The following is a 24,752-nucleotide window of genomic DNA, read 5'->3' on the forward strand; positions in this document are numbered from 1 at the left end:
AGGAAAAGGGCCTCTCCGCGGGTGAAAGCCCGGGGGCCCAGGGCTCGGGGCGGAGATAAGGGTGCTCCGCCCGCGAGGGCAGCGCCAGGCGCCCTCCGCCGGCCGCGGGCTCTACCTGCCCCTCGGGCTGCGCCCCCCTCCCTCCGCCCGCGGGGACGATGCAGAGGCGCCGGGCGCTGCAGCGGCGGGGACATGAGCTCCGGGGCGTTCCGGGCCCAGGGGCCGGTCTTGCTGCTGCCGCTGCTGCTGCTGCTGCTGCGTGCGCTTGCGGCGGGCGGCGGCGGGTTAAGTGCGGCCGGGACCGCCCGACCCGGCTCCGCTCCCTCGTCCGCGGGCCGCGGGGGACGGGGGGACTGTGGGCGGGGGGTGGGCGCAGCCCCACCGAGACGTCCAGGGCCCGGCGGCGGTGGCGGAGGCTGTCTTGGTAGTGGTGTTGGAGGCAGCCCGTGGTGGTGGCAGAACATCCCTCGGTGGTGATGGCAAGGGCAGCCCGTGCTAGTGGTGGAGCAGCCCGTGGTGGGCGTCGTGCTCTGCACTGGCTGGCGGATCTCCTCACCTCTCGGTGAGGGCTGTGGTGGCAGCGGCGTCGTGGCCTGCCCGGCTGAGAGGGCCTGGCCAAGTCAGGAGCTGTGCCCGAGGGAACACATGGGTAGGACCGAAACCGCGAGGCGACTGTAGTGCTGGGGTGATAAATTGTGTGTTGTGATGGAGAAATAAGTCATAAAGCAGTAAAGGGGCACTGAGAGTCAACACATGTTTTTTGTCCCCTGGAGCAGCAATCTGAGGAGGATAGTCCCAAGTCTTATCAGAAGATTGAGGTATCATGAGAAAGTTCTTACCGTGGCTGTAAATCTAATTTTCTGATCTACGTTGGCTGCCATTGCATGCTGACAGTTTTTGTTTTCTTATCAGAAACACATATAAGTATATAAAAGCATGGATAATTAGGAGCAGGAATCTATGATGCTTCCCACAAGTCTTAAGGTGCTCAGAAATGCACTGTGAGTAAAACAAACTGTGTGCATGTGGAGGGACGGTTTTATCACAGTGATAAGCTAGAAGCTAAAAGTGTTCAGATGCCTTCTCCCTCCAGTTATGGTTATGTATTCAGACACCTTGTAAGGTAATCAAAATTTTGACACTGCTGTATGTGCAGTGAGGTTTGTATTCGTACCAATTTGAGCTGTCTTAGAAGAGTAAAAAAATTTTGCAATTCTGTGTCAAGCATCATGAGACATCTGCTTGTGCAGTGTTAGTTATTTCTTTTAAAATGTAAAAATATGTAAGCATATGCATGCTTTGTCTACATTAAAGCCATCCATTCTGAGGTTTATCATTAGGAAAGTGAGTGCATATGTGAAGATAACAAAAAGAGCTTACAAAACATGGACAAATTGAACATAATGCCATGAATACATGAATACAAAGAAGAGAGTAAGTTTATATTTTATTCTGATTTCATGTATACTTACAGCCCTGTTAAATTACAGTAAATTAGGTTTTGTGTTGTATGCTGCTAAACCACTTTTAATATAAATTAGTTTCTAAAATGACTTTAAGTCATTTTACTCCTGGCAGCATTCTCAACCTCGTTTTTATGAATAACATTTATACCATATACATGTTGATGACACATGATTCAAGCAGATTGATAAGCAGCCCAAATGTCTATGTGTAAATAATAAGGAAAAAAAACCAAACACAAAACCCCCAGAGGAAATAGAAATCAAGAAAAAAGGGAAACAAATTATTATGAAGAAAATATTAATAATATTGGATAAATCTATTTATTATATGCCTTGTAAGTCTTACTGACTGTTGGGAAGCTCTTTAGCTTGTTGTCAGAGAAGAGATGGATGGACAAAAATGTTCAGTGTAGTTATTTCATTTAATCCTTTCTGTTTATTTTTCATCTTTAGTCTTTGAATAGTATGACTTGTTTTCCAGCAAGTTTGAAAATGAGGTGGGAGAAGATAGAAGTCCACTTTACATTTCGTGCCTGTTACCCGTACCAGGCCACCCTTAAGGTTGTCAAAAAAAAAAAGTAATTGTGTCTTTTTGTTCTTAAAGCGATTGTGAACAGATCAGTTCCAGATGTCTGTGCAACTTGCCATGTTCATGCAACATGTCATCAAATTGAAGGAAAAAGTGTTTGCATCTGCAACTATGGATTTGTAGGCAATGGAAGAACCCATTGTCAAGGTAGGCTGCCTGTGAATAAAGTGACAAGAAACTCAGTACGTTTCTAAAATGCTCTTTCTCAAGTAATATTGATGAATTCTTCTATTAATGAATTCTTTAAAACATGCTAAAAGCTTTGTCATTTCCAGATAGATCTTCCCAAACATAGGATATGCGTGGATTGCTCCTCATTACCAAAAGATTACTACACAAGAAGTGTTGCTCAGCTTTGTTTTGTTAGTGTGGCTGATAGTGTTCTTCTACAGCTATCTCATACATGACAAATCAATATGTGAATCAAAGAACGGTGTCAAATGCTGTGTCTGAGTATGTGTAATAGCTTACCACTGCTTAAAGGGGATGGTTCTCCACTGCTGATCTTTCACTCTGTCTCTTACCCTTCCTTCACAAAGAACTGGTGGCTGCTGGACCCTGCACAGAGTTATCTCCTTATTGTAGGAGAAACATAGAATCTTAGAATGGTTAAAGTTGGAAGGGACCTTAAGCATCACCCAGTTCCAACCCCCCTGCCATGGGCAGGGATATCTTCCACTAGACCAGGTTGCTTCTCTGGGCATCCTGTGCCACTGCCTCACCACCCTCACAGAAAAGAATTCCTTTCTAATATCCAATCTAAACCCACCTTCTCTCTGTTTAAAGCCATTCCCCTTGTCCTGTCACTACAGGACCTTGTCAAAAGTCCCTTGCCAGCTTTCCTGCAGGTCCCCTTTAGCTACTGGAAGGCCACCATAAGGAGTCCTCGGAGCATTCTCTTCTCCAGGCTGAAAAACCCCAACACTTTTGGTCTTTCCTTGTGGGAGAGGTGCTTCAGTCCTCTAATCATCTTCATGGCCTCCTATGGACTCACTCCATCAGGTTGATGTCCTTCATATGTTGGGGAACTCAGAACTAGACACCACTCCAGGTGGGGTCTCACCAGAGTGAAGTAGAGGGGTAGAATCATCTCCCTCGACCTGCTGGCCACTCTGCTTTTGGTGCAACCCAGAACACACTTGGCTTTCTGGACTGCGAATGCACATTGCTAGGTCATGTCCAGCCTCTCATCCACCAACACCCCAAAGTCCTTCTTGGCTGCTCTTGATCCATTCTCTACCTGGCCTGTACTTGTGCTTGAGATTGCCCCCACTCAGGTGTTCCATTAAGTGCTGCAATCAGTGCATGCCATAAGAAAGAGTGGAGGCAGAGAGCAGGGTCCTCTGGTTTCAGCAGCTCTTAAGACTCATCAACTTGAGCTGTGTCATGAAACTGTTCATCCAGACATGACAGCCTCTCTGGGTCTGAATATTTCAGCTTACTAGCAGTGTTTACTTCCCAAATAATTTACAGAGGAAAACAATAAGAAGTCTGGTTATACGAAACAGAGTGAGAAAGGGAGGATACTCCACTTTTCTTAATTTCTCTCTGATGCGTTTTAAATATATTGACAGATAAAGATGAATGCCAGATTGGAGCCAGCAAGATCTGTGGAAATCATACACTGTGTCATAATACACATGGAAGTTTTTACTGTGTTTGCCTTCATGGATACCGAGCCTCCAACAACAACAAGACATTTATTCCCAACGATGGCACAAACTGTACAGGTAGACATCACAAAGAATCTTGAGCATGATGAATCCAGAACTTAATTTTTTACCACACCAGTCTTTCCCATTACTGTAGAACTTACTTTCTAACACCATATCAGAGCACTTTCTGTTGTGAATGCAAACACTTATTTGACATCCAGGTTCCTAACAGCTGTGAATTGGTTCTATTTTGAATTCTCTGTTACGTTACAAATCATTGCTTCAGAGTCACATTCAAACAATGATCTTTCCAGAATAAGAAAGAGCCAGATTAAAGAAAATCATACTTGAATTTCCCCAGAATGTCAAATTTGTGTTTAGTGTAGAATATTAGCCAGTTCCTTTTTATAGTAATGGGCTGTTACAACTAATCAAGATATGTGCAGACACAGGATTTTTCTGGAGTTGTTGTAACAGCACAGAACATTGGAAACTCTTTGTCAAGTAAACCAGAGATAATTCAAAAGATAGATAGCTACAAAACTGAAAGAATCCTCTTTCCAGATGCTTAAAGACCACACAATTATAAGCTCCTTTGTTTTAGCAGAAGAGCCATCAGAAGCCATGTAGAACTCTTCATGGAAGAGTAAAGCTTGGACCCTATATTAATTAATTGCTTAAAAAAAACTCTATTATGAATTGCATGTATTTTTTCCGAATTTTTAGATATCGATGAATGTGAGGAGTCTGGGCTGTGTGGTCACAATGCAAGATGTGTGAATACTGAGGGAAGCTACAAGTGTTACTGCAATGATGGTTATAAATTAGAAAATGGAGAGCGTTCTTTTCATCCAGATGGAAACAGAGTTTCATGCAAAGGTGAGAGTCTTTGGATGCTGTTTTTGCTAGCAGACAAAATCAGTTGTTACGTGACACAGTAGTAGCTGCTCTGGACTGTGCTTGTAAGTCTGAAAGGCAGAAGCTTTATCTCTGGGCTTTGCTTCCTGTATATTTTTTTTCTTCTTCTTGGGTTCAGTTTGTTTCAGTGATGTCTGGATTGTAGAGTCAACACCAGATATGATTCCTACATGTTCTCATCAGTGCTTCAGGTGCACTTGGTCAGAGAAGCTTGATAATGCCATGAAGGTGATGTAGTTAGTTTCTGAATAGAAAAGAACTGTGGTGTAATCCACTTTTTTATATAATCACACTGCATGAAGGGAAAGGGGAGACTAAGTAGCTGGTAAGAGAGGTTAGCTGAATGAAACAAGCCTAGGGGAGAGGAATAAAAAAATAAATTAAACTATTTACTACATACTGTGTCTCCTGCATGAATAAACTGTTCTGTTTTTTGTTGCCATAACAAAAAAATGCCCAACCAAAACCAAGTTTCCAGTTTGAAAATTCCTCTTTAGTGTAGGCTTTCACAGATGCAAATTGCTAGCAGTGTAAGCTGTAGATGTCAGAGTATGTAATGAACCCAGACATTCCAGGTTGAAGGAGCTACCTAGATTATATCCAGCCTTTATTTCTGAATTATTGCCAGAACTGTCAATAAAGCTCACTGCCTATAATTTCCTAGTGTTCCTGACTGGAGTGCTCTTCTTTGTTTGCCAAAATTGCTGATAACCCTGCTTATCTCATTGACTTTCCTCTCCATATTCTGTGGTAGTGTGTCTGCACTGACGGTGTTGCGGAGTCGGACAAGGGAACCCTGTCAAGCAGATGTGCCAAAGGAATGTAGCTTTCATATGCAAACTGGTTCAGTGAGATGAAGGAATTGAGGGGCAGACCATTTAATTGCTACTCATCCACAGTGCCTCACTTTCTCTGTGCATAGCAAAATAAAGCTGTGCACTGGGGCCTGAAATTTTCCTCTGGTGTTAAAGTATCATTCAGCCGTTGCTGTAATGAGAGTGGCACGTGCCAAGCACCATCACACTGCGGTGTTGCTGTTTTGGTGTTGTGAATGGCTCCAGCTGTATGTTAGTAAGGATGTAGCTCAATAACTTGTTCTCTGTGTTCTTCCAAATGTGTGCAGGACTAATCTTCTACCCCTTTGGCAACTTCTCAGATTCCTCAGATCAGGTATATTTTGTGACCATCTAGTTCAACTCATTTTGAAACAGTCAAGTGTTGAGATTTTTGTACTGTGAGATCTTTTAACCCAGTCTCTTTGCAGAAATTGGATGTGGTTCCCCCCCTGAAATGAAGCACGGATACATTGTGGGGAACTACAGCTTGCTACCAGGAAGTGTGGTTCATTATGAGTGTCAAGAAGGGTTTTACAGCAACGAGGGCAAATTCTCATACTGCACTGCAAATGAAACTTGGGAGCCTGCCACTTTAAGCTGTGAAGGTGAAGAGAGTCTGAAGTATTTCTAAAATTCTTCATTTAAGGGGATTTAAGCATTGGAAGTGTGTTTATGGAGACAATGGTCTGTTTTCTCAGTTTGAGAGATAGTTTTGTCAAGATCTGACTATTTGCAAAAGAAGAAAAGAAGGATAGGAGAGGTTATTGTCTACCTCTTCTTGTTAGTGTAGTGATATTTTCAATGCTAGTCCATACATTTTTATCGATGTGTCCTGCCTGTGAACTGAGGCCTAGAAAACAACTAGATTTCTGTAACATTTCATGGGATAGGCCACTAACTTGGAAACCATCAATGACCTCTCATGGAAAGACCAATTGTTCTGGCACCTTGTGAAGTTTTTTCTGAAGGTTGACTGTAGATGCAAAAGAGAGGCATCATAGCCCTCTTCATCTCTGGGTGACCTTCATGAATTTAAGAGCATTTGTGCATAAGCAAACACTTTCACATCTCTGAAGCATTAAGTTTCCTGTGACCGTCTTTAAAACTTCCACTTGCTTTGTTGTTCTAGTTGCCCATTCTGTTGAAATATTACTGCTTAAAAGTGCAGGATTGATTTTGTGTTCCTGTGAATAGTTAGAAAATCTGTACATTGGTTAAATGCACTTGAAGTGCTAGCTAATAGAAGCTGAACTGTCTACAGCAATTCTGCAGGGGAGAGTTGTCATCCTGAAAATTGTCACTTAGTGAGGAAAGTTTGTTTCTTTCAAACTACAAATGCCCTCTTGGTTTCTAATTCTTTCCCTTTTTCTTTTTTTTTTTTTCCTTTGAGAGTGGATAGAAATGTAATGTTTCTCTCTGTGTCTATGGGAAGTGAATAAATTAAAATAAAGATGCTGAACCAATGTGGCTGGTAAAACTAAAATATTAAATATCACCAGAAAATTCATAAGAAAGAAAAGATAAAATAATTTAATACTAAATTACTGGCATCAGAAATAAAACAATTGAAATAACATTTTCTCCAATAAATAAATAAAAGAACAATGACTTTTAAAACAAAAAGGGAGTGCCCAAAGTTTCAAGTGGTCCCTAAAGAAAGATTGTAGAATACAATCCTTGTGAGTTGTTGGTACATTTATTTTTTTGTTAATATTTTTCATAACTTGCTTTTTCATGTGATTTTTTAATTCTGCAATCAGACAGTAGGTCAGTTCAGATTTTCTGAGCACATCTCTTATATTTAATTGAAATAAAATACATGATACACCAAGAAACAGCCCATAAGTCTAAAACGACAAACTTATTTCCCCTTTGTATTGCAAGCTCTTTTCCTGGGTTTCAATTAGGACTTCTCTTTTTGTAAAACCAGCAAACCTGATTTTTTTTTTTAATACTAGTAAAGGTACTTTTAAATAATTTGGTTTTTTCCGGGTGCTGCTTGACTTTGTTTTTTGTATTTGCCAATGACAACTCGGCATGTTAGTGAATATAGCAACTATTACAGTGCATTTTGAACATCATTTTGCCTTACCAGGAAGTTTTAGTATTGGTATGTTGTAACCTTTTCTATGGTTTTGCATTTTTATGATCTTTGTATACTTTTTTCAAATTTTGCTTTCTAAAGGCAGTTTCTGCTCATCTGCCTCCCTCTGAATTGTTGCTTACTGCAAATTGTATAGAACCAGCTTGCCACATGTAATCAGGTTTGTAAAAGCAGGGGAATCTTTAAAGATACAAAAGAAAACCAGAAGTTTTCCGTATACTGGCAGCTAGACTAAGGAAGGAGTCACAGAGTTAGCATACCATTTGGAAGGAAAGGCAGAAAGGTGATGTCATTTTATTTGGAAGCAGATCTGGAGTAGCTACAGCACTGTCAGTCATAATGGAAATGTTGCAGAAGACATCAGGGAGTGTTGGATTACTGCAGGAGAAGAGAGTAAGGGTAAACTGCCTTGTGGGAGTGCAGCTGTCATTACTCCTGCTGGTTGACTAACAAGGTTATTTTCCTCTTCTTTTGTATCCCTAGGTGTGGATTGTGGGCTTCCACCTTCTGTTTTGAATGCACGTCCAGCATTTGTAAGTGGGACCACATACAGAAGTGAAGTTACTTACAATTGTCTTCCTGGTTACTTGATTGCAAGCGGGAATTGGACTGCAGTCTGTAATGCCAAAGGACAGTGGGATGGTCCTGATTTGGTGTGCAAAGGTAAGTAAAATCTGCCTTCAGATTTGTTTAGCATAGATGCTGTTTCAGCCACTGTTATTAATAGCCGTTATCTTCTGTGGGCATTCGGTTTATGCAGTCTTCTGGCATAGGAAGTTCAGTCCCAAAACAAAAAACATATATTGCAAGGTTTTTTTTTTATTCTGTGTTGCTAATGAAGTTTCAATAAATTGTTAATAGTTAGCATTCTAAGAACATAATCCCGATGCATGTTGGGCATTGCAATTACCATGAGATGAAAATTCAGCCTTAATTGCTAACATTTTTCTAGTTCAATATCTACTCTGTGATTGAAACTACTACACAGAAATTGAACTGCTGGTTTGTCATTAACATCCCTTCAAAATTCTCATATTTAGAAAGTTTCAAGCTGCAAACTATGATTGCTCAAGCATGCTATTGGTATTTCAGATGAGTCAAATCCCTTATATTACTATAATTTGGGAGATAGCCTAAAGAGTTCTTTGATAAGATGAATCACAGAGGTATGTTTTTTTAAAAAGTATTTTACCCAGTAAAATTTGAAGTGTTGTTTTAATCTGAGCTCATATTATTGATAAGAAGCCTCAGAGTAATTACATTCTTTAGTCAGTTTTCATACGGGCACAGCGTCACTTTTGTTTCATGATTAATATCTCTTCAGTAGGATAAAGTTTTCTGCTTATTGCAGTAAAATATAAGTTACAAAGACTGTACTTTTAGAGTCTTCTTTAATATTCTTGTTCTAGGTTACGAGTCTAAATAGAAGGTTTGCAGTGTTACACAGAAGTATGCTGCACTTCAGTCTGCTTACAGAATGGCTTTGGATGAGTAGCTGGAACTAAGCAGCAGGAATTTTTGTATCTCATCACACACTGTTCTATAAGTTGAACATATGCTTTACGTGTGTGTTAGTTACTCTAAAGCTTGTTCTGATGACTGATAATAGATACATACATTCATACACATTGGAGTGCGAAAAGGAAGGTGGTTGTGGTGGATGTGGGTGTATTGCCCATTGCAATACATAATGTTTAATTTTTTCTTTAAAGGTTGTACAGATCACAGTTCTATAAACTTTGGTTCTTACTTCTTTGCTCTTTTTTTGAGTAGAATTTCAGAATCACTTAAGATAATTAAATGGTTTTAAAAGCACTTGTTTTCTGCATATAAGCTTTAGTGAAGGTAAGATTTTAATTCTTAGAATGTTTGCTTCTTGTAACTGAAGTGATGCAGAATCCTTTATCGAGGTTTAATGTCCACTGTGGATTTAAAAGTGGATTTTAATCTTAAACTAAATGATATTGTTCCATTTATTTTATCTTCACTTTTATTTTTTTTTTATTCCCTAATTTTATTATGAAGCCCCTGAAAACTGAGCAAATGAATTAATTTATAAGTTCATTATTCCAAATTTCTAATTATCTGTAAGGTGGTTCGAATAGTCCATCAGATTTTCCCTCAGAAGTGCTCCTCCTGCTTCTGTGTAGCAGCTTCTTTTTTTCAAAAGCTTGAATTAAATCCACTGACAAAGGAACATGACCTTCTTGATGCTATTCTTTAATGTCACTCCTTGGACCATGTGTCTTTTTTCATATCTACTGTTACTAGTAGGTAAAATAAAGGAATAAATAGCACATGGGGGATAAGAGAGTGTTATGGGAAGATAGATCCATTTATAAAAAATTTCCTTAGAGATCCTTGCTGTCCATTTCTAATCAGGACACTGTTTTATTTTATGGTTCATTCTGTAGGATAAATGCCCCACCCTGCTAGAAGGTCTCCAGTCATAATTTTGTGTTCTGGTGAACTGGCCTGGCTTCTAGGAGTCACTAAGAAGTGAGAAAAAGTGAACTGTTAATTACTTGCTGGGACAGTTCATCCCTCCATCTTAAACACTTTGATATGCCTTGCCTGCTTTCCTTTACAGGTTTGTTTTCCTGTTTTCCTCTCTTCCAGAAATAGACTGTGGCAAACCTTTGCTGATTCCACACACAACAGTGACCTGGGATAACTCTACCGCTCTCCAGAGCAGAGTGTACTATCAGTGTAAAGAAGGATATTATTTCAATGGAGATAAGAATTTTTCAGAATGCACAATAGATCAATCGTGGGAGAATATTACATACACATGCAAAGGTAAAAATTACTGTAGGAAGTTGCTGTGAATTGCTGTGCAATTTAAATAGTTTGTCGTTCCTGTTTTGAAGGTAGAAAGAAGAGGAAGGATGAAGTCAAGAAGTGCCCTTTTAATATATGATGTAGGGAACATGGTGGTACTTTTGGATGAAACAGTTGTGGAAGAGAGTATTAACCATGCAGCAGCCTCTGGTGGATGCCACAGATCTTTCTGTAACTGCTTAGCTTTTTACCTCAAACAGAAAGAGACTAATGCAACTAGGTGTTCATTGCTGCACTGAGAACCTTCAGCTTTAAAAGCCCGTGGAGCATCACCTGAGAGGCAGCAGGCATTTAATGATATTTTCTTGTGGCTCTAATACTGTAAACTGCACTGCAATGAAAGTAATGGAAATGCAATTCAAACCTTTTTTCTCCTTCTTTTTTTTTCTTTTCTCATAATGACCAAAGCAATATTTGTTCATGACTGCCTTTACAGCCTAGATCTAGTTGTCTGCATTTCAGTACAGAATGATTTTCTTAATTAAGAATGAGTCCTGAGAAGGGGGACCTGTAGTGAAGTTGTTGCCATGCTGTGGGCTTGGAAACAGACATTTCAATAATAGCAAAAAATAACAGATGTTTTGGACTATGACTGTTGTGCTTCTTAGTGTTCTTCTGCATCCTAAGAGGTGTCACGTGATAGTTCTAGAGCTGTCCATCTCTTGTTCTTAAGTAGCAATACTGTCTTTTGCAGATGATAATGTTCATTTAGCTTTGTAACATCCTCATGTTCCTCAAAGGGTCTAGAAGTGTGTCCTTGACTGCTACCGCTTCACTTTACACAGAATTACTGTGTGATGCCTCTCTCGCCCCACTTGACATCTTGAGCATTCACTGCGAATATAAAACATGTGACACAAAACAAAACGAGCATTCAGAAAAGCAGTTCTCTCGGCATTTGCAGTGCCCAAATAAAAATGAACTGCCGTCATTAGAAGTCATGATTCATATTTCATTTAGGCAATTTGCGTGGCTGTACTTTGTGAATTGGTTTTGAAGGCAACATTGTGCAGAGTGGCTAAGTTAAATCAGGTCTGTCAGTCTTGGCATTAACAAGAGTTCTGTCTTGAGCACTCTGAAGCTTTGGAGGGCCTGAACCTGCAGACTGCACTCACTCAGGCTTATCATGGGTTTCAGCAAGAGCTTTACCGGAGGCAAAGTGTAGACTCCAGCTTTAGCTGTTGCATCAGAGGCCAAAAAAGTCAGACGTGGTCAAGTAGAATAGCAAAAAAGCACTTGTGAAAATAGCCTAAATAGTCCAGTCTCCTTTAAGAAAAACTTAATCGTGGACAGGAAATTAGTACAAAGGTCTTGTATCTTCTTGACTTCTGCATTTTTCGCATCTGCTATAGGTAACAAATATAACAAAATACTTCAACATGAAATAAACTTTCTGTTTTGGTATCGATGCCTTTGAGATACACCTGCTCTTAAGAGTGTGTATAATTAATCAGTAATTCCCATTAAAATAGAGAAAGTCATTTTCCTAAATAACTTATAATAGAAGTTGGAAAACCTCTTGTCTTTTCCTGCTACCTGAAAAACTGCATTAGAAATGGGGAAGTTAATAGAACATCCTCAGGAAACTGTCTTTGACAAATAATTTCTTCATTTCTTAGAAAGTGGTTTCTGTGGAATGCCCTTTATTTGCATTGTCTGTTTGGATATCTGATAAATGTGTGTATGTGTTTGAGTACCATTATTTTTAAATATTAAAAATTTGCTTAAAAAAATTATTTTTACCAGTGATGATGATTGGATTAAACCATCAGTAAAATGTGGCAGCTGGATTACAGTCCTTTACCAACCCTTGATTTGTATACATAAATCAGGAGACTGAAGTGCAGAGAACATTAATATTAAATACCTGCTGTCCATTATGCTCAGTGTGTGAGCCTGGACATCCTGTATAGGTTGTCCTTGCAGAACTTCTTCGTGTGTAGAGTAGGAGTGCTTGGTTCCACAGAATCGTAGAATCCTTAGATTGCAAGGGACTTGTGGAGGTCATCTAGTCCAATCCCCCTACCAAGGCAGGGTAACCTAGAGAAGGTGACACAGGAGCGTGTCCAGGTGGGTTTTGAATGTTTCCAGAGAGGGAGACTCCACGACCTCCCTGGACAGCCCGTTCCTGTGCTTTGCCACCCTCGGTGTAAGGAAGTTCTTCCGCATGTGGAGGTGGAACTTCTTGTGTTTTAGTTTGTGGGTGTTGCTCTTTGTCCTGTCACTGGGCACCACCAAAAAGAGTCTGGCAGCTTCCTCTTGGCCCGTGCCTTTGAGATGTTGATTTTCATTTATTTAATTACAAAAACAGTGTGCTGTTGACTCCAGGCACACATTGTATTGAGCTCTGGTGAGATTTTATGGTAAAACTGGGACCTTTTTCTCAGAGTGAAAATGAGATTCACATGTGGGAATGATATTTCAGTTTGTTTCAGGGAAGGGCTTTGCCTATAAAGCACTATGGCATGCAGTGGTGGAATACAAGATAGTTGGAAACAAAAAGCTTGCTTTTCCCATTGTGAATTTCAGAGCAGAAATTGTCAGCCTTAATATTTCTCTCATCAAGTGAGGTTGTTCTGAGTGTAGCTCAGAATAAGACATTAGGTAATGTAAGACTTACAGTTGCTTTTATTTTTATGAAACAGGAAAATATAAAATAAAACCTCGCCCCCTAGTTTTTCTTTTTGAGTGGATTCCACAAAGCACTATGAAGCATTTGATAAATTTTTAAAATTTTTGATAAATTTTGATAAATTTGATAATTTTTTAAAATTTATCATGGCTTTAAAAAGGGCAGAAAACAACTGATTTGTACTTTGTCTGTCTATTCAAGTTTCTTCCTGAATCTGTACTTGCAGCATACTGCTGTTTTTCGCAGCCATGTATAAATAATTCATGTCAGCAGTTATGAGCTTAGTAGAAAAGTTGTTACATCTGTGGGCATTGATTCTAAACACATGGTTCTGTAGGAATAAGAACATGGTCAAACCATTAGGATAATACAGTCATCAATGAAAAGGATCTGATTGTCCTGAGATCTTGTAAATGCCTAATGTGATACATACAGACACCTGGTAATCTGATAATTTCTTTAATTGGCTGAGAAAACACAGGTGGAATGGAAGATGCTACTTCTCAGATCAAAGTGATGCAATCCAGTTAAAGCAAACAAAAGTATAGCTTTTTGCAGGACTATTTATGTTTGAAACTCAATTAATAATTACCCCGTTTGTGATGACAAGTGCCAGTCTTGGGAAGCTCTTTCAGCTTGGGAGTAGATCGCATGCATTTCTAATTGCAGCCCATCTATTTCCATCTAGTCCAACACCCTTGATTGGCCCATCTTTCCTCTGTAAGTATGCTCGCAATTGTATCTGTTACATTTTTGTCAGTCTGGTTCAACACACAAATTACTCTGCTCCTGATTGCCTCTGGGTAATATTTTTAAACCAAGAGAAGTAGTAAATCATTAACTACCTGTCTGCTTCTTCTTGAATGATCATATCTGCCTGCAGCTTTGCTGTTTCTTTTTAGGTTTCCTCTATGTAAAGTTTAGGGCTGAAGGTGAAAACCTGATGAAATTTGGCAATCCTAGTTAAATGAAAGCAAGTATGTTACTCAAAATGTGAAAAACTCATAAAAGTTTTATAACCTGAAAGTTATAAATAATGAAGATACATCTTTGTAAAGTAAATTCCCTATGTATTTTCAAAGGCTACTGTGCAGGAGTTTGTCCTTCTGCACTGAAGCAGTCTGAGCAGAAGTTCTCTAGAGATGTTGTTTGCTCTCATTTAATTTCTCTGTCTGAAGACTGTGTGGTCCATATTAGCAGCAGATGATGTTTGCCCTGTCATTCACTGCTTTCACAGAATTGAAAAGGCAAAATGCACAAAAAATCTAATACCTGGATTTTTTCTCTCCCCAAATTTTCATGTATGTATGGGGTTTGGTGGGAAGAGCTCTGTGAGTGAACTTGCTATGTATGGGGTTAGGTGGGAAGAGCTCTGTGAGTGAACTTGCATGTGTGGATGCCCTTTTAGCTACTTGCTGAAGATAAATGTCAAAGTGGAGCCGGTCTTATCTGCTTTCTGGTAAATTCTGGTTTTTCACGCAGGTTCAAAAATACTTCACTGATAAGATGTATCTTGAGCTGAGGTCAGTGGTAGTGAAATGTTCTTTCAACTGAAGACAAGTCAATTGTGTATGTGAAAGAAGTCATGTGTTTTTAAGGGCTATTCAGACACAGTGGTATGTGTGTGACTTTTTTTATTTTTTTGTGAATCAGCAAATAATAGCATTGAGTACTGGGTCCTGAACTCACAGAGACTGCTAAGCAAATTGTTAAGGTTGGTCCTCACGGCACAGTGTTAAGACAGAAGAACATGACAGGACAGGTATTTATACTCTGGCTGTAAGTACTGGGAAGTTTTTCCCAGGCACTCAGGCACAGAGAGAGGCCCTCATTCCTACTAGAGCTTTAAAAGCAGAGTAAGCAAGACTGAGAGCTTCACTCCTTGTTTTCCTTCTTAGAATTGGTATATTTGGTTTTCTTAACATTATTTCTCCCTTTCTGACACTCGCTGGTGCTGTTGAATCACTTTGCTTGGTTTTTTGCATTCTGCGATTTCTGTTCTGTTCAGCAGCACCTGTCTTCCCTGGCTGCCAACAGCCAGGTGCTATTTGTATCTCTCTATCCTATCCCAAATTTGCCTTTCAGTATTTGACTCTTCCGGGATCTCTTTCCACCCTTCTGCTCTGGTCCCTAGGTATTTATTTGCATATTGTTTCTAGGACTCTTTCCCTTGGGATGGGAAGGAGATTGTGAAGGCAACCTGAAGGTCGGTGGAATAGCAGAGACATCCACTGGCCTTGGTTAATCACAAGTTGAAACTTATAGTGCTGAGGTATGGGAAAATTGAAGGTCTTTGCTTATGCTGTCTCATTTGTGAGGTTGAGTGTAAGCTGTTGACCAAAATCAGATGCATTTAAGACTTGGATGTTACTATCTGCTAAGACATCACACTGAGGCCAGCGCATATAGTGTGTTTCACAAATGGAATTCCCAAGCTCTAGAAGTCACTGGCTCTGTTAGATTTCACAGGAACACTAGTGTGTCAAGAAACCTGTTTCCCTTTAGTAGCAAGAATAGTTTTTTTCAGAGATACCTTTCTGCTGTTATTGGATATCATGTTTACATTATTGGGATTAATGTTAAACCAAGCACTTTCTGTGTATTTGGTTATCTGAACAAAGAGTGTGTGATCTGTAGGAATAAAGGAGGAAAACTGGTCTCTTCAGAAGCCCAAGATTTTGTTGTATTTGGTCTGCACAGCTTTTCATGCTCTTTCACTCACACCGATGTGAAATGAAAACTTTTGAAAAAAAGTCTGCCAGCTATTCTGTGAAGGAATGGTAAACATATGGTAATTATGTGGTGGTCTTTTCCTTCTTTGTGTCCTCCTGAAAATTCAGAAAGCATGACAAAAAAATTAATGTAGTTACAGGAAAAAAACCCCTACTAGTTCTGCTTTCTTCCTTCCAAGGAGGCAATTCCTTGCTTGAATACCCAGCATGATCACTTTTGTTGTTTGCTGCTTTATTTTGCTTTATAAACTCATTAGTCAAGTTCCAGATTTTCTTGCTCAACAATCTTGGAAATTATTCCTCCTTGCTCCCTACCCCCCTCACCTTGTTATGCATTTTAATTCAGATCTCATGGATATGCAAATGTTTTCCCTCTGTCTGTGAGTGATTTTTGTCATCTAGTCTTCTAAAAAACATCTCATTTAAAGGATACAACAACTGAACATAATCTTTTGCTCTGTGTTGGTAGAGAAGTCTTATACTACAGTTTTTGGACAGTACTGTGAAACAGATAACAATAGTTATAAGCAGCACTTAGATGCAATTAATCACAGAACCATTTGTAAGGAAATTTGTTTTAGAGGACACGCAGATTAATCATTTCTCTTCTGGAGACATGGAAGCTTTCAACAACGTTTTCATATTTAATGAGTGCGGAATAGAGGAGTTAAAATTAGTTGGGAGATAAATTGGTCCAGTTAGTGAGGCATCTATTTTTTGCATATATGGAGAGGGGTATAATATTAGAAAACAGTTTTATGGCAGTATTAATAATCAAAAAAAGGAAAGAAAATGTACTTCAAAATACATTGCACTTTAGTTCTAAATAACTGCCTACAAATAGGTATGTTAGAAACTATTGATGTATTAATTTATTTTATGACAACTTGATTCCCATGTGCTACAAGGGGACCTTGTGAGATGGTAATGAAGTTTACATACAGAGGAATAGTGCCTTGGTCTGTGCTCGCTTTCGCAGCAGAGCATTATGCAAACTGTTTTATGAATATTTCAAAGTATCTACCACTGCTGTCCTATAAATTCCCTTCAATTTTTCAGCAGCCCATAGGGGCTTTTCAGCTTAGAATCTAGATGAGGTTGGATTTGTAAGACCTTGGTTGTGTATTAAACGTAATAATAAAATGTGGTAGTAGGACAAAGGAATGACTATTTGAAGGCTGGTGAGTGAAAGAGGAGCAAATACATTCACTGTCAATCTGAGCTGTGATCAGAAGAAGCTTTGTTCTTGGCTCTGTGAGGATGTTTGTCATGTGAGAGCAACCGCACTGTGTCTGATGACAGCAGTGAGAGAACTGCCTAAAAAAAGAGTGGATGAGTTGAGCTTCCTGGCTGTGCTCTTTCTCTAAGGCATAAGCCTACTCTTAAAAGTGTGTGAGTTAACACAGGTATGCTGAGGGATGTATCTCTGCTTGCTACAACTGTACTTCCTATATGCTTTATTCTGTGGGCTTAATTCTTTTAATCTAGTGTTTGGTTTGAGAAGTGTTTTACTGTGATGGTGTGATTTAATTTTATTTATTAAAAAAGCAAGCAAAAATTTCAATAGGTTTTAAAAAGCAACCAAAATAAATAATGAACCAAAAGATTGATTCAGCTACAAGTAGGAACTTCTCCAATCTACCACAGAAGCTTTCTTAAAAGTCATGGTTCAGTTTATGTACTCCTTGCTATGTGTTTAAAGACTTCACAGTCATTATTTTACAACATGCTTCTTCCTTTAGCCTGTTATTTTAAGTTTAGGAGCCAACACAATTAAGAGAAGACTTTCTTCCTAACATGTACCTACCTTGTTTGTTTTTTTCTGTTTAGGAAAAAAACGAACAAACAAAAACCATAGAAAAATGAAAAATAAACAGTTGTTCCAAACTTAAGATTTGCAAGAGAAATAATGATTTTCCTTATGTGTTCATGTTTTTGCTCACAGAAGAGGAATTATTCAGTAATTTGTCCATATTCAATGAAACATGTGTGAAGTGGCAAAGTAAAACTGGAAGACCGGGAGTGCAGAAAATGTACACAGTAAGTAGGGCAGTATTTGAAGTATTTGAGATTGGAAGTAACTTTGTTCTGGTTAATTCTGCTAAACTAGCAGTGGAGATTTGTTTTGTGGGTTTTGTTTGTGTTGTAATTTGTCTGGATCTTCCCAGTGAAGCATCTAGAAACCTAACCCAGGTGACTGGGTTAGGAAAGAAAAAAAATTAGATCTTAAAGTTAGGCGCAAAACTCAAAATCTTGGGAGTCCCATTCCAGTAAGTCACCTAAACACCTGCTTGAATCTGTAAGAAGTTTCAGCATAAGTTTATGGGTCAGTGAATTCTGTTGCAGAGCTTAAGCTCGAATTGCCACAGAAAACATTGTAAAACTTGGGCTCTGTCCCTATCTGTGACCCAAGCATTTCAAGTGAAAAGTGTATCACTTAGAGACACTGGATGTAACTTGTTTTAGAAATGCAGAGGATATTGAAATAATGTGCCTTGTTCAAAAGGCTCAACGTTTTTCTTCTCCCCAACTACAAGCATAAGAATAAAAAAGTAATAAGAATTTCCATGTTTTGGCAATAACATCCCAAGAAATGTTGGGATGTTATTGGGGGTTTGAGGGTTTTTCTAAGTATGTACAAATAAGGAAAAAAATAAAAAGGGGATTATTTAGGGTCTCCAGGGTAGGTACTTCAATGTGGAAAATACATTTAAAGACTGGGTAATAATTTTGGAAAACAAGTCATCTCTCTCCTCCTGTGTTATAAACCAATATATTTTTAGTTTCTATACTTTTATTGAGGACTGCTGAGATGGAAAAAACAGCTTCCCAGTTCCCCTAACAGTTCAAAACTGGTTTTTATGTACCCAGTGGTAATGGGCAAACTGTTGATCTCTGATATAATGTGCTCTATGCACATGCTCTTACCTGAACTCAGCTATCTGCAAGACACTTCAGAATAGTCAAAGTAGGTAAGTTTTTTCTGTCCTTTCATGTCATACAAACAACAGATTTATTTTCCACTGCACTGGGACAATCTTAGCAAAGATTGTCTTTTATCCATGTTTGGCATTCAGTCTTTCTGCTGCTTCTGTAGGGCAAGGGGGAAAACTGGAAAAAAAGAAAGAAAGTAACAAGCAGATGTAGTTTCTATCTGTGTGCTATAAATAAGAAACGGTATTTGTTTACATCTTATTATTTGTGTAGGAGTTATTTGCGGGGTCCACCAAAGATTGCTAATAGATTGGATTAGATTCCATAATAGATTCTTCTATTTGTTGCAGAGATATAGGGAAAAATAGGAATAACTTTAACAGCCAGAAAACATTAAAGATCCATCTTGTAGCACCAAAACATTTAGTCAAAAGCCTATTTTTTTGCTTGAAATGATCTTCTAAAACAGATGTAACCCCACATTCTCTTTAAGAACTAGTAGGATTAAATGAACTAGTATTTTGAATTTGGGATAGCCACAACTAATTGCACTATCATTTTTGTTCCAATAGTTTCATATACTAGGCCAAAGATGGGATGAGAATATGTTCTCAGAAGATGTGATGTTTAACATCAGTACAAGTGAAGATAATCCACAGGTGTGTTTAGAGCTGAACTCTGGCCGTAACTACATGGTGAATATTACTACCATCTCTTCCAAAAACATCACTGTCTCAGTTACAGTATCAGTTCAGACAAAGGGTAGGTTGTGTTTTGTATTCTCTGTGCTTATAAAAGAACTTACTGTGCTGCAGAGTTCACTGATTTGAGTCTAGCAGACAGGAAAATGGACTGTTTTCTAGACTTTGTAATTCTTTATGCTGACTACAAACATGTAGCCACTGTCAGCATGCTCTTTTTCTGCAAAATGCTTTTCTTTCTGCTCACTGTGGCCATTGCAAACAGAGCAGTGTCAGTATAGGTGCCCTACGGAAAGATTTGGCAAACCTGCTTTTTCGGGATTTGCCTTCTGGTTGAGGCAGGATTGGTTCTGTGGCATTTCTGGCTACGTGCCAGAATTTAATCCATGGAACACTGCCTACTGGTTTCCATTTCTTGCCTTGAAAAATTATCCTCTGCCTGTGGGAGAATTCCATGTTGTTTAGCTGTGTGATACTAATCTCAGTGATATCAGCATTATAGACAATGCTCCTATGTTTACCAGTGATTAACAGTTTTCAGGCAAGGAATGTTCTTGAGAGGGTTTCTGTAGTATTTTGGTCATGGAAACTTTAAACTTGCCTTCTGACATGCTAATTCTGGTGTGACAGACCTTGAGAAATAATTGCCTTTGGAATCCACAAATATGCTCTTTCTCACTTCCTGTTTCCTAAAAGGCAACAAATTGTTCTATGATACTTTTATTTACGTCAGAAGGTCTGAACCCTTGGATCTTTCTGTAATTATAACCTCCTAGGCCTGGACAAATTTCCCGAATAGCGTGCTTGGGTTTTTCCAAAAGCCATTTTCTCTGGAAATCATGATTTATTTACTGTGTTTGTTCATTCACATAGAAATGAGATTGTACCTTTATCTCAGAAGATAACGAAATTAAAAACCTTTTTTTAAAAATTTTATTTTCAGTTCCTCGCATTCAATTAAGTTGAAGAAGGTAACGTTTTCATAATAAGTTGATTTCTTTTTTAATTGTCTCTGCAGTAAAAGAAGCTTTCAATAATGTATTAATTTTTAATGATACCTGCTTGAAATGGCAGAGAAATGTCAGAGAAACTGATGTGGAAGACAGATACTCAGTAAGTGATATTCTATGTTTTGAATCTAGAAAACAATTTTTATCAATCACCTATGTGGAAAAAACCTAATTTTTCAAACACTCATTGTTGGCAGTGTTCCTCATTATAATAATGTGTCTTGTGAAAACCCAGAGAGTAATCTTGCATGGCAGTCTTCAAAAAAGAAAGAAACCGCCATGCTCTGTTGTAGTCCCCTGATTCTTGCTTAATTTTTCCCATGTTATACTCTTATTTTGCATTCCTTATCTGTACTTTCAAGTTTGTCATGTTCAGGCCTCAGACAACTCTATTCCAGTTTCACTGAGTCAGTTCCCTCTGCCTTGTGATATGCCTTTAGTCTCCTCTTATCCCAGCATGGAATTTCTACATGAACTGTCTCTGCCAGGGCTCTTGGCCACCTGCTGTTGTCTCAAGTCTCCTTGTGCTGGGAGGCACTAAGAAGTTATCTAAAGGCATGGGATCTATTTAAAGGAAAATTATCACTTGATTAAAGTACAGCAAGCATTTTAGTTTTCATTAACAGAGAAATCATTTGATCAGCAGAGGTCTAAAGTTAACGACTTCATGATCATTTAAGTAATCAACAACAAAACAAACAAACAAAACAGACTACTGAAACAAAAAAGACCCAATAGGTCTGTAAATTTGCCTGGAAACATAGGTGTCTGAGACAGATCCTGAGGTGTAGCTGGCATTTTGGCATGGGGCAAAATAGCTTGATTTTGTCTTGATCCTCAGGTTGCAACCTGAGAGATGGTTATGTGAGATTACTTTTATAACTCACCATGAGAGTATACTGCAATGAAAGTGAACTGTTCCTGGAAACCTATATGTTAGCAGAAAATACAGATTGAGGAAGTTCCAATATTAATAAAAAAGAGGATAGACTGGAGGAGAAGTGAAAGAACGAGGACAATGTCAGATCCGATCAAGAGGGAATGCAATTCCTGACAAATTTTGGAAGCTTTGGAATTTGAGTAACTATCAGTGCAAAAAGGTTTGGTACTCTGTTGATGTGTTCTGCTATTTCTTCTTCTTAAGAACATGAGGTGACTGAATGCAAGTAATATATTAAAATACTGCAATTTACATGCTGTGATTGTTTCATTACAGTTTCATGTGCGAGGCCAGCGTTGGTATCAGAAGGACTTCATTCATGAAATGACCTTTGAACTTACCACACACAAGAAAGCTCCTGAAGTTTGTTTTGATTTACAGCCAGGCACCAATTACTCTGTTAATATTTCCATGGTAGCTTTGAATTTTTCACTGCTCGTTTCCATGACAACACAAATTACAGGTAGGTCCTGTCATCTATTTTATATATTTCCAATAACACCTAGTGGGTGCAAGAGGCTTAGCACTGTTGATCTCAGTGTTACATGGTGGGTTGCCAAAATACTCTTTCCATGCTCAAAATTGTTCATTCTTTGTTTTCACAGGTTTTATAGGGTCTTACAGTCTAGTGGCAGAAGGGGGAGAGAAATGAGGGTTCAGAGTGTTGAAATGTCATTTTGGCACAGCAGGGAAAAGATAGTTTGGTGAGTTAGACACAAGATTGGTATCTAGGAGAGTTGGGTTAAATCCTCTGCCCTGTTAGAGCCTAAGTCACTTTTTCAGTAAGAGTTAATAGCACAACTGCACTTTGTATGGGTATCTGTGACAACCATCATGGCTAGGCTTCGTGAATGAAGATTTGGGAAGGGTTCTACCCATGTTTGTTGCAAATTTTTGACAACAGATAACACTAAAATATGCAAGGATTTTAGGGTATGGAGAGCCCTGCCAGTACCTCAGACAGACATCTTTGCCTCTGATTGGCAGAGTACAAAACATAAAAGCCATTTGAGCAAATACAGTTCTGTGGGGAGAGCCTCGGCTTCACAATTCAGCGAGACGTATGGCACTAAATGCTGTGATAAGAAACATAGCTCAATTTTTTTTGTTTAGAATGGTTTTGCACCCTCCTTGTACTGTCAGACTCTCTCTGATAGGCTATTACTGCTGCGGTGTGAAGTGCAGCGTTTGATGATGGTATCACCTTTCCCATCAGGAACATGAGTTGGAATAAGAAAGAAGCATGGGAGCTCCCTGGTGTCTGTAACTTTGTTCAACCACTAGATGGAAGCAATTCTCTTCTGACTGCTTAGGAAGAACTGGGGATTTGTGGGGATTTTTGAAATTGATAGTGTTACTGTATTTTTAATAATAAATCTGACGGTTTTAAGCTTCGTGAAAGGTAAAACATCTCGTTTTCTAAAGCTACTGTTTAGATACACAATGACTTGGATATTTTTTTTTAATGAATTTACGGTAATGATCTGATAATTCATTTTCACAAGTTTACTGTTGTGCCCATGAGTAGTGCCTGTGAGTTGTAAAAAAACTAGTATGTTGTTTCAGAATTTTGTTGACTTAGGTAATTTTTGAATATATACTCAGAGTATGAGCTCAGTCGTTAGCTCTTTACTCTTTCATCCTGTGATATTTCCTAAATTCTACAGATTGCATCAGGTCACTTACTCAGCAGTGCTCTGGAGAACACTTTGCAGCAGGTGCTGTGTGAAGTGGTATTTGTGTCTTGGCAGCTGGTATATTTTCCTCTCTGCTGAGTTAGTGCTTCACAAATGCACATGCATAGCCCCAGGAAAGGTCCTTGCATGAAATTTAGGTCATTTCCATTTTGAAAGAAGATTCCACTACACAAGCCTTTTTATATCTGGTAGTTACTTTTTTCAGTAAGCAGTAAAAAGTAGTGTTGCTCTGTCATATTAGGAGTCTTTACCTAAAATGTGCCATGCAAACACTTATGCTTTTTTTCAACAGAACCCAAAAAGTAAAGGTATGTCTTTTTTCAGTTGAAATCGAGTGAAAATTAAAAAGCAAACAGCAATCATGCTGCAAAACCCACCAAATAATGAGAATTTAAATAAGATGTTAAATGTGTTGCTGTCTCATCTGAGATGAAAAAGACACATTTGAAGTTATTCTTCTGGCAGTGTACCTTTGACCTTTGGAATTGTATTGTCTATAAAAGCAACTTAATTTATATAAAAGCTATTTATAATTTTAGAGGTAGATGTATAATTTTCTTCTTCATTTGTCCAGTTATTTTGTAGTCCTGTATGTAGTAAAACCAGATGGTACCATGAAAATGCAAGACATGTCTTAAGCGCAGAGGCTCTAAGGAAACAGAAATTTACAGAAGTATTTTACTGTTTATGGCCTCATTAGTTGTTTAAGGTTTCATATGCCATCCTTTAACAAGTGCATGGTTAGTTGGCCTGTTTCCACAGCTAGGGGCAAATCCAGGTGTTGTGTCTCCTTGACTTTCACACACCTCCTACATTTTGAGAGTTTGGGAAATCTTAACTGTGGTGTTTCAACTGGTATGAAGAGACATGTCCCAGACTGTCTCTTCTGATCATCTGGCAGATGATCACTGCCTTACAGACTAGATTTCCTGACAAGGATAGTAATCTCTGTAAACTTTTAGACTGTTGCAGAATACAGTAAGTATTATGTATGCTAGCAATAAATTTGGGTGTTTTTTCAAAAAAATAAGATTTGTAAATCCATGTTATGAAAGTTGCTTCTTTGTCCTGAATATCTATATATGTGTACCTCATGAATGAGGATATTTTATGTCCGTAGTATTTCTAAATAAAAAAAACCAAGAACTCAGGACTTAAAATCCCACTTTTCTCCCTGGCAAGTAGCAACCTCTAAAAAAGTAGTTCTGTACTGAACACAAAGTTGAGTTTGCTCATCACATCGTGAATGGTAAATGCAGTCTATCAAATGCTTCATGGATCGTTGAAATTGTGATCCATTCGTATGTCCAGTAACAGGCATCTTGCACAGTCTTTTATGTTGCCCTTCTTACTTCGGAGAAACTCTCACGACCAGTTTACCTGAAGTAGGAAATTGAGTCAATTATGAAAAATAATTAGGCAGCGATTATATTGTAGTTGTGAAAAAGATGGTAGCAAGATTGTCTTTTAAGCAAGAAGGGATTTTGTGTCTGTTTCCAGAGAAGAAAAGGAGCATCTTGTGGGCATATGTGCAATTACACTACTTACACATGGCTCTGTTCATTTTCCTTTTGGAATATCATTTATTAAGACATGCTCGGACAAGGCATTGTTCTTAATTTCGCTACCTGTTTTCGTATAATGTAAGATGATTGAACTTTTGCAACCACTTTTCCAGTGTTTGAAAAGCAGAATAA

At 38.6% G+C, this 24,752-nt stretch overlaps 1 protein-coding gene across 1 annotated transcript in view; it reads left to right on the forward strand.

The window, feature by feature from the left end:
- Positions 1-2,057: 2,057 nt before the first annotated feature.
- SUSD1 (sushi domain containing 1) overlaps positions 2,058-24,752 on the forward strand; it is a gene marked incomplete at its 5' end in the record, with an annotated part of 42,309 nt that continues 19,614 nt past the window's right edge. The window contains 10 exons of the mRNA XM_025896465.1: positions 2,058-2,202; positions 3,630-3,785; positions 4,437-4,589; positions 5,893-6,069; positions 8,052-8,231; positions 10,188-10,367; positions 17,719-17,813; positions 19,280-19,469; positions 20,427-20,521; positions 21,635-21,821. Of these exons, the coding sequence (XP_025752250.1) occupies positions 2,058-2,202; positions 3,630-3,785; positions 4,437-4,589; positions 5,893-6,069; positions 8,052-8,231; positions 10,188-10,367; positions 17,719-17,813; positions 19,280-19,469; positions 20,427-20,521; positions 21,635-21,821 (1,558 nt within the window). The remainder of the gene's footprint in view (positions 2,203-3,629; positions 3,786-4,436; positions 4,590-5,892; positions 6,070-8,051; positions 8,232-10,187; positions 10,368-17,718; positions 17,814-19,279; positions 19,470-20,426; positions 20,522-21,634; positions 21,822-24,752) is intronic.

This window comes from Manacus vitellinus, unplaced genomic scaffold (genome assembly GCF_001715985.3).
Source record: "Manacus vitellinus isolate BGI_N305 unplaced genomic scaffold, ASM171598v3 scaffold_9_pilon, whole genome shotgun sequence".
Classification (NCBI taxonomy): Eukaryota; Metazoa; Chordata; class Aves; order Passeriformes; family Pipridae; genus Manacus; species Manacus vitellinus.